This window comes from Phaseolus vulgaris, chromosome 1 (assembly GCF_051622355.1).
Source record: "Phaseolus vulgaris cultivar YP4 chromosome 1, ASM5162235v1, whole genome shotgun sequence".
NCBI classification, from domain to species: Eukaryota; Viridiplantae; Streptophyta; class Magnoliopsida; order Fabales; family Fabaceae; genus Phaseolus; species Phaseolus vulgaris.
The window spans coordinates 23,397,127-23,406,930 of record NC_143498.1 but is presented as its reverse complement, the minus strand read 5'-3'; the positions used below and the strand labels follow the sequence as shown (position 1 = coordinate 23,406,930).

The window sequence follows — 9,804 nt, the reverse complement described above, 5'->3', positions numbered from 1 at the left end:
TAAGCGAACCTCTCCCTTGGGTAGGAGCACCAATATTGGGAACAGTATGGTTCTTAGTGAGCCTCCCTCTTGTGTGAGAACGCCAAGGTCGAGAACAATATGGTTCCCAACTAAAATCCTTCTTTGCCTTTATACGACAAGGACGAGGTCAGTAAAAGCGAACCTCTCCCTTGGGTAGAAGCACCAAGATTGGGAATAGTATGGTTCTTAGTGAGCCTCCCTCTTGTGTGAGAACGCCAAGGTTGAGAACAGTATGGTTCCCAGTTAAAATCCCCCCTTGCCTCTATATGGCAAGGACGAGGTCAGTAAAGAGAACCTCTCCCTTGTCTTATAAGACAAGGTCGAGAACAATATGGTTCCCAGTTAATATATCTCCCTTGCCTCTATATGGCAAAGGTCGAGACCAGTCAAGGGAACATCTCCCTTATCTTATAAGACAAGGTCGAGAACAGTGTGGTTCCCAGTTAAATATCTTCCTTGCCTTTATATGTCAAGGTCGAGAACAACATCTTCTTTATCTTTGTCTGACAAAGGATAGGGCTAAGTAAGAGTTTAAGCAAACATCGCCTCTACCTTAATACGTTGAAGAAAGGTAAGATCAAGCAGGTGGTAAAGAAGCGTGCTACTTAAGTAGGAGTGGCCCTAAAGCGTTGTTAGGCTAATTCGATACAAGAAAGGAAGCCAACAACAAACACAAGAAGAAAATCAAGATGAAAGCAAATTTCATAAATAGGAATATATTAATATGTACAGAGTTATCAATTGTTCATTAGGCTGCCAAGTAATTACAAAGATAAATCATCACATATCAGCATCCATCAGCTGCCCATCTGCGACCTTCTTTGCCAACCCAGTTTGGGAGAGATCTACCCAGGATGCACACAGGAAACCTGGGCTATGGCATCTTCAAACCCTGCAACGTCGTTGGTAAGCTCCTTCTTAGTCTGTTGGAAGAGCTTGTCCTTACGGGCTAATTTTTCCTTCAGCTTGGCAAACTGTTCCTCCAGTTGGGATGACTTCTTCTTGAGTTGAACTGACTCCTCCTCAAGCTTGGCCGATTTCTCCTGCAATCGGGCCCCCTCTTCCTTCAAGCCAACCACTTTAGTCCAGAGATCCAAGACTTTGGCATGAGCCCCCAGAGTTTCTTGGGACTTCTCGAACTAGAGCTTCTTAGTTGCTAGCTCAGATTTGCGAAGATCCAACACCTCCAAGTAAATAGCGGTCTCGCGATGTTTGAGCTCTTTAATCAGAAGGGCGTCCTGGCTAGCTGCCTCCTTCAATTTCTGCATCTTAGTTAAAGTGAGACTGGATGCGACGAGAATGTCCCCAAGGCACATTGACGCATGCTCTATTAGAGGGTCCTCCTCCATGTTCTCCAACCTCTCCTGATTCTGGAAGGATTGCAGGTCCCGTTGGAGAAAGGCAGGCAAGTCAGTAGGAGGTGCGCCGTGATCGCCCCCTGAAGCACTCTCCCCTACCCTCTTGCACCACAAGGTCGTGAGGGGAAGAGGCACTACGGGGGTGCTCCCTGAAGGAATGGGCACGATCGTCTGAGGCTGAAGGCGAGGGAACTGCAACATCAGTTTTTCGCTACCTCTTGAAGACGAGGTCAGCGACCTCAGCTACCCCCTTCTGCCTTTAATCTATGGGGGCTGGGGCAGAAGGGCTTGGAGCAGATGTGGCAGGGGTAGAGGCATCAGCGACAGAGGGGTCAGGAGCAACCTTGAGTTGATGAGCCACAACAGCTAGCTGCCTCCTCTTATCAGCGTTAAGTACCATACCTGCACAAGAAGATGAAACACATAAGAGTATAAACCAGTAACACACACAAGTAAAGAGAAACATAAACATAAACAGGGGAAGAGGGATACCAATATAACCCTTAAGGGACCCGAGGCTATACTCGAGTTTGATCAACTTGGCGGTGCTAAACACCACTCCCAGGTTGGAGAAGAACTCGCACACTTCTCGGTCACGCGGGGTTAAGTCCTCAAGGCACCTAGGTTTCTTGAGCCCTGGTTCTTTCACCCAGTAAAGAGGGAACCCGTCCAACAAGGTGGGGTCAAACATGCTGCAACGAATTTTGAAGAACTTCCCTTTGAAGCCCTTGTATGATTGCTGGAAGAGGGACAACAAAACTCTTCCAGCGACCCCATTGAAGCTCATCCACAGCTTCTTCCCTAGACTCTTAGCCTCGAAGAAGTATAGAAAGACATCCACCGATGGCGTATGGCCAAAGTGGTCGCAGAGAATAGAAAAGGCCCTGACGAATGCCCAGCTATTGGATGTAGCTAGGCAGGGGCCATGTTGACCTCGGTAAGAAGGGCGTGCTCGAACCTAATGAATGGTAGGCGAAGCTTGAGCCTTTTGAAGACGGTGGAATATACGTAGAAGAAGGGATCTTCTGAGTCCGCAGATTCACCAATGCATACAGGTTCGCCTTTCCTGCAGGGCAGGACCTTCACGAACCTGTCATGCTCCTTCCCAAAAATACAAGTTTTATGGCTAGACTCGTCCTCCTTATACGCCTGTATATCCTCAAAGGAGGTGATTTTCGAGGTTTCGGCTAGAAGGTTGTCAGGAGCCCAATGGTATAAAGATTTGTAGTCGATGGAATGAGGTGGGTTTGGAGTAGTTTTCGTTCGAGCCATCTCGAGAAGAAAGGCTAAAGAAGGAGAGGGAAAAAAAGAAGAAAAGGGCAGAGTTTAGAGAAAGGAGTTGGTGCACTTCAGAAATTGAAAAAATAGAGAGATGCGAAAATGATGAACGTAAATCATAAAGTCCAGAAAACATAAACAGTCCCAGAACAGTTAAAGCATGTTATGAGCATCAGAATAGTAAGACGAGGGCGATAATGAAGTAAAGGGCATACCTTGAAGTAATCGCGATTTGAGGAGTTGAGTAAGAGAGGAGAGAAGGCAGAGTGTTCTGAGAAATGAGCGTTCGAAGAAATGAGAAGTCTAAGAGAAGTAATGGAACAATGAAAGAAACGTAGGGTATGAGGGGTTTAAGGTATCAGAGAAGCGCAAGCGACAACGAGCCTCTACCGTTAACTTGCCACGTGTACGCTAGTGAAGAAAGTATATTCAACATGTGCAAATTGGGCTAAAAGATGTGCAAATTGGTTAGTGGATCAAACTCATATTCAACATGTGCAAATTGGGCTAAAAGATGTGTTGTTGTTAGAACTTTTCAAACTAGTGTGAGTCATGTACCTCAAGTTTAACAATGGGTGGTCATCTAAAAAACGAACTAAAGACGACAATGAAAAAGTAAGTTGTACACTAATTATACGAAACATGGGGATTAGTAAGACTAAATAGAAACTTGTGTCGCCTTGATATGTAATCAACCTTATCTCTTGATTAGCATACCATCTGCATCCAAGTCATTCCCACTTGCTTTAAGTAAGAAATGAGTGTGGAATCATTCATCTATATTGGTGGTAATCTTTTACCATCACACAAATTAGAGGATTCTAAGATAATTTATTCTAACCATGACATTATATGTATCATACACTCATTTGAGTAATTGCTCTTTTTAGAGCCAAGAGATTAAGAACTTATACTCTTCATTGGGTACACTAATTTCTCATTATTACAAAGAAATATTAGCTATAAAAATATCGATATAACTCCACCAATCATGAAATGTTGAGTAGTTGATGGGGTTATCAAACTTGGTAGGATGGAGTTTTCAATTCCCCAGTGTATCATTCCAATTATTAGGTTCTCCTTCACTCAACCCCTACGCCCAAAACCCCATATCCAAGAGTTCTTTCCTTCATTCCTCAATTGTATCGAATTGTGATTTCGTGTGCAGATTTGTATAAGAATGTGATCACCAAGATAACAAGGATTTGCTAGTATAAAGTGTTAACTTCTTACAATATATACAAATATATGAACTCTTTTCTAGTTTGTTATATGAACACGACGATATTCTCTATAAAGCTTTTAAGGTCATAGAAATGTTTGATAGCGTTTTAACACTTAACAATTGATAATTTATCTATCTTAACACTTAACAATTGATCATTTATCTACCTTATTCTTCAATGGATATTCTCTATAAAGCTTTTAAGGTCATAGAAATGTTTGATAGCGTTTTAACACTTAACAATTGATCATTTATCTACCTTATTCTTCAATGGATATTCTCTATAAAGCTTTTAAGGACATAGAAATGTTTGATAGCGTTTTAACACTTAACAATTGATCATTTATCTACCTTAACACTTAACAATTGATCATTTATCTACCTTATTCTTCAATGGATACCCTTATACAGTGCTTGGAAGAAAGAACATTTGCAAATCTCTTTCTTTCCATTTAGAGCTTTTGAACTTAGATAGTTTCATCTTTTATCGTTTGACAAGCGTAGATGTAGAAATGCATTAAATGCACATGCCCTTCATGCAACATTAAATGTTAGTCACTTCTTCAAACAACACCCTGATAGTTGACGATACTTATTAATAATAGGCCAGAGAGCATTTTACTCAAAGCGAAGTAGAAGTGAAGACTCTATAACAAAGATAGTTTAACCAAAGTTTACATAAGCTTGTGTTAGGATGGTTGTTGAAATAAAAACAAATTTAACTTGTATCCAAAATAATCTTGATGTAGACTTGGGTTTTGTAAGACACTCATTGCAACACAGTAATAAATTTCAAGAAATTTTTTGTTTTCATTAGATACGACATAAGTTTAAAGCCTTTGTACACGTATCTTTTGTTGAATATTTCACTTATCAAACAAAGTGAAAATTGTAATATGTTACATCGTCAGTAAGACAAAAACACTTATATTTTACACTATCTTCTCATCTTTCAAACAAAACATCTTCATACCTTGTACTTTGTTGTGACAAACACTTAATCAAAATAACCAGATTATTAAAATTTGATTTAACATATTTATATCTATTTTTTAATACTCAATTCATAATATTTTTTATATACAAATTTTAAAATAGTTTTAAAAAAGTTTACTTTTTTTAAAGAAATAACTTAATTTGAGTTAGAATTTATGGAAAAAAAATCAATATCACAATAACAATTCTTCAAATAACACATGTATAAACATATCCAAAATTTAACCATCAATATAAACAAAATAAAATCACGTTTTCACTCCCCTTTTATACTTTTGGGAAGAAAATGAGGAAAAAATTATTTTCCATTTACCTTCATCAACTTATTTTCAAAAGTATATATATATATATATATATACATATTATAAAAAAGAAAAATAAAGTTAAAATTCTCTATTTTCTCTTTGCCTTCACTACAAGCAAGTCACTAAGTTACTTGAATGCATTGAAATAAATCCCACCTTCACTTATTTTTTTTAATGTTTTTCATAAAAAGATATACTCATAATTATTCACCTAATGGCCATAATATTGTAACTGATGACACTTAGGGATGGGTATAATTTTATTTATTTTGCATATTTCTCATAATTATTTAGTATTTTTTATTTCAAAATTACGTAAAAAAATATTTTAGTTCAACGATATCCAAATTCAAATAGAAATATATTTTTATATGTTTTATGGAGATATAAATAAACATTGTTATTTGCATAAACATTTTATGATTTTCTTAAAGAAGATAGGAAGAAAGATGGAAAAATAGTTTAAAGGGTATATAAAAAAGAGTTAATATAAAAAATAATAAAAATTGAAGTTAATAAAATAAAAAATTATATTAAGCGAGAGAAGAAAGAGGAAGGAGGAAGATGAAGATCAGCAGTAAGGAAGGAAGAGAAGAGAAGAGAAGGAAGTGGTAGTGTATGAGAGTGTCTGAAAGAGAGAGAGCGCGTGAGAGATTATAGTAGCAGAATGGGGAGTCTAGTGTATCAAGTGATTTCTTCGGCAGCACTTCTGACGCTGGGAATGTACCACCTCATTAGCACCACGCGCAACTACCTGAAATCGACACACACCTACGTCGCCAAACCCTTCCACCCATTCCCCTACCCTCGCCGCCTCCAGCTCTACCTCCTCATTATTGCCCTCCTCGTTGCCATCGCCCACCACCTCCTTCTCTCCGCCGACTCCGACCCCTTGCTCCGCGGCGCCACCCCCGTCCACCTCCTCCTCTCCCTCCAGTCCGCCGCCACGCTCTTCCTCTTCCTCCTCCTCGCCCTCGCCCTTCTCCTCGCCGACGCATCCCCCTCCATCCTCCCTCTCCCCGCCGACCTCGCCTTCGCCCTTGCCTCCGGGCTCTTCCTCCTCCACACCGCCCTCGCCTCCGCCCGCGCCGCACTCCAGACCTCCGCCATCGAGGCCAAGTGCCTCTCCGTCTCGGCCAACATCTCCTCCCTCTCCGCGCTCCTTTGCCTCCTCCTTGCCGTCCTCCCCCGTCTCTTCCCCGCTGACGTTGCGCTCGCCTCCACTTTCTGCCTCCGCGGCCTCTGGTCCCTACAGACCGGCCTCTCCCTCTACGCCGACGCCTTCATCCCCGACGGCTGCCACCGCCTTCTCGACGTCAAGAGCGGCGTTGAGGGATCCACGCAGTGCGATCTGGAGGAGTCCAAGTTCCGGGCCGTTGCGATTCTCGATCTGGCGTTCCTGATCCACGCCATCTTCGTCGTTCTCATCTTTCTCATAACCTACGCGCTCGTGGCCAAGAGCGTTGGTGTGAGGAGGCTGGGATCCTATGAGGCGCTCCCCACCGCATCTTCGTCTGTGGACGCCAACCACAGTCATATTCAAATGAAGGCTTTGACCGGCACCCAGGCTTGAATCTTTTCGCTCATTATATTACCTCTTTTTTGTTCTTTTTTATTTTCAGATTTCTTATCTGTCTTTCTCAGATCAGAATGTAGGTTTGAACTTTGTGAATACACCATAGTATTCCTGTTTAGTGAGTGAGGTGAATTCTTTATGTAGTTCAATTTTGTTTCATTTCCTGTTACTGCTTTGCATATTCCTAAATACCCCCCTTCATACATCTCATATCATATCAACCGTGGCTCTAAAGACATGATGCATACTGCATATAGCTTCCTTTCATACGCCTATGATTATAAGGAGTGTATCACTACTTAACTCTAGATTGCCTCCTTTTACACTTTTTATTTTGGTTGCCTTTTCGAATTGATATTCATAACCTACGTGAATAAGCATGATGATCACTGTTGTCGTGAACTTCATACGAAAATGAGTCATAATGAATGTAGGGTAGAGTGATAATGTATGTGAGGAGTTTTATACAATTGAGATACTATCATGTCAACACCACATCGGCTAAAGGTTGCATCAACTAAAGCTTACGTTTCATTTACATGCGACTTCTTATTATTTTCTTTTTTACCAATTCTTGATATTGAAGTGTTTACATTTCTTTAAAGTAGCCTGAGTTGCCTTGGAATAATATTTAGCTGCCTACTTCTTCATCTTTAACTGTCCATTAAGAGGGGTAAGTGAGCCTATTCTTTCATGGACGTCAAGGTTAAATCAAGGACCTGAAACCAGCGAGTTTTTGAGGCTAAGGTTCTTTTTTATGTCCTTTTGTTTCTCTTTGTCTGATTCTGTTTTGGAGGCATATCTTGTAAACTGCTTGAGTTCTTTTCTTCTCTATTATAGCAAGGGGACAGAGTTTCAAAGAAAATAGTATGAATTACTAGGTTATGCATGATTTAATTGATAGAAAAATAGTTTCGCGCCAAACAGTCAGGTCATTATAGATGAAATGATAGATATTTGCTCTTGGGGTTCCACTTTAGTACTGCACATGGTAGATTGCCCCTTTATTTTCTGTATTTCCGATATAAGCAAACAATCTTTGAAATGCACATGTGTTTCTGCTGAGACCGTTTGATTAATATCCCTCCTGTGATTAATATCGCTTTTAGAGTCTATGAAATGTCGTTTCTAGCGATGTATGTGCAAGCAGTTTTTCTTTCTCCTGTGCATTTTTATTGAGCTGATGTAGCAGCATGCAATTCTTCATGCATTCATAGAGGTAAAAGTGTCAACTTCTCTTTCATGTATTTTGGGGGTTGAAGCATTGTAATGGTAAAGTGGCATGCTAAAACATGGTTAATAACTTTTCTTTCGTATTTTTTGGGGGCTGAAACTAACAATGGAGTATAGAAGGCTGTTGTGGATTTATTGACTTTGATTATATTACACATAATTGTTGCGGAGAGCAAAGAAGTATTTTAGACAGGGAACTTATAGTGCGAATATGTAGGGGCGTGTAAAATATTTCTGATTGCTTCAACTAACCTGCTTTGCTTACGACCTAAACATTCGCTTGGTTAGGAAAAATTTGAATTCAAACAGCTATTTCAGTTTAATAAGGGTAAATTATGGGAAATACTTGTACGATCGTGCAGGAATGCAAGTTATTCCTCCCTAAGGAAATCCTCCATTTAAAATACGGTAGAAGAATAATCACTCCATCTAGATGTACAAATTTCTTGCGAAATATATTAGTTTACCTACAGTGTTTGACTCTAAATCAATCTTCTCTAACACTCTATTAAGCAGGGTATGCTATCAAGAAAAAATGTTAATAAATCTCATACTAGTCAGATAGAAGATGTGATTTGGTGATGACTATCATTTTGTAACAAAACCAAGCTTTTTTATGTGACAAATCTCCAAACTTTCATGCTTTCTTTAAATTAGAAGGTATGGAGAAAGCAACTATGGTTCTACAGACTTTGATTATATACTCCATATAATTCACGCCTTAATGCGCGGGAATCAAAATCATAGAGCATAAAAGTTTCAACAGGACCATATAGGTTGTAGACAATCTTTAAATAAACATAGTTGTAATTGCTTCCCAATATCCTGCGTTGTGGATGGCCTAATTAGTAGCTTGGCTCGGAAATTCTTCATTGATCGTGTGGATTGACTCTGAATTAGTCTTCCCCTTTCTACAGTGTTACCCCGAGCACGTTGAGGTAGGCAACTTTCCAGAGCTCATTTTTAGAGAAGTCAGTTTTTCCAGTCTATATAAATAAATATATTGAAATAAAATTTATATTTAATTAAATTATATAATAATTTAAATGTAATTAAATTTTACATCTCATAAATTTAAATATTTTTAGTTGAATTCTTATTAATTTTTTAATTAAATTTTTTATAATTTTCAATTGAGTTTATTATTTAATTTTTTATTAATTGAGATGATATGACTATCATCATACTCAATCGAATTAAAAATAAAATAAAATTTTGTGATTAATATAAAATAATTGTAATTAATAGTGACAATGACAATCTTTTTCATAATTATAATTAATGATATAAAAGTCAATAAAGAATATGATGATGTTGTTATTTTCAATAAAAATAATAAAAATGAATTATTGAAAATAATAAAAGCAATAAAAATTACTTGTCAATAAAGTTTTTTAATAAAAAATTAATTAAAAATATTTAAATTTATAAAATACTTAAAACTTAACTAATTTATTAAAACTTGTACGAATTGAGGTTGATGTAACACCCAATATTAAAAGCCAGTGTTAAAGGTCGCTCAACCAACTATTTAGACAAAGTAAAGGTACATCATTAATATAATACTAAATACACATTGAATATTGAACATTTACTTGAGCACCAAAGTACCTTTTTGAAGTACAATCTCAACTAAGAGCTGAAGCTCGAGACATAGGAGCTGTTAGGCATTCTGGTGTAACGGCCTCACTTGCAGTTAGCTCTTATCTGCATGGGCTCTGTATATGTATATATATCTTGATAGTTGCTTTGCAACATATAGTCATATCTTTTAATAATAATTCTTTAGTTTCACCTCTCTCTCTCATGGCC

The 9,804-nt window shown here is 38.3% G+C and overlaps 1 protein-coding gene across 1 annotated transcript; it reads left to right on the top strand.

Moving 5' to 3' along the window:
- Positions 1-5,722: 5,722 nt before the first annotated feature.
- On the top strand, positions 5,723-6,918 carry LOC137813745 (plant viral-response family protein (DUF716)). Its single transcript, XM_068616159.2, has one exon. The coding sequence runs from the start codon at positions 5,851-5,853 to the stop codon at positions 6,754-6,756; it is 906 nt and encodes a 301-aa protein (XP_068472260.1). The 5' UTR covers positions 5,723-5,850; the 3' UTR covers positions 6,757-6,918.
- Positions 6,919-9,804: the final 2,886 nt, after the last annotated feature.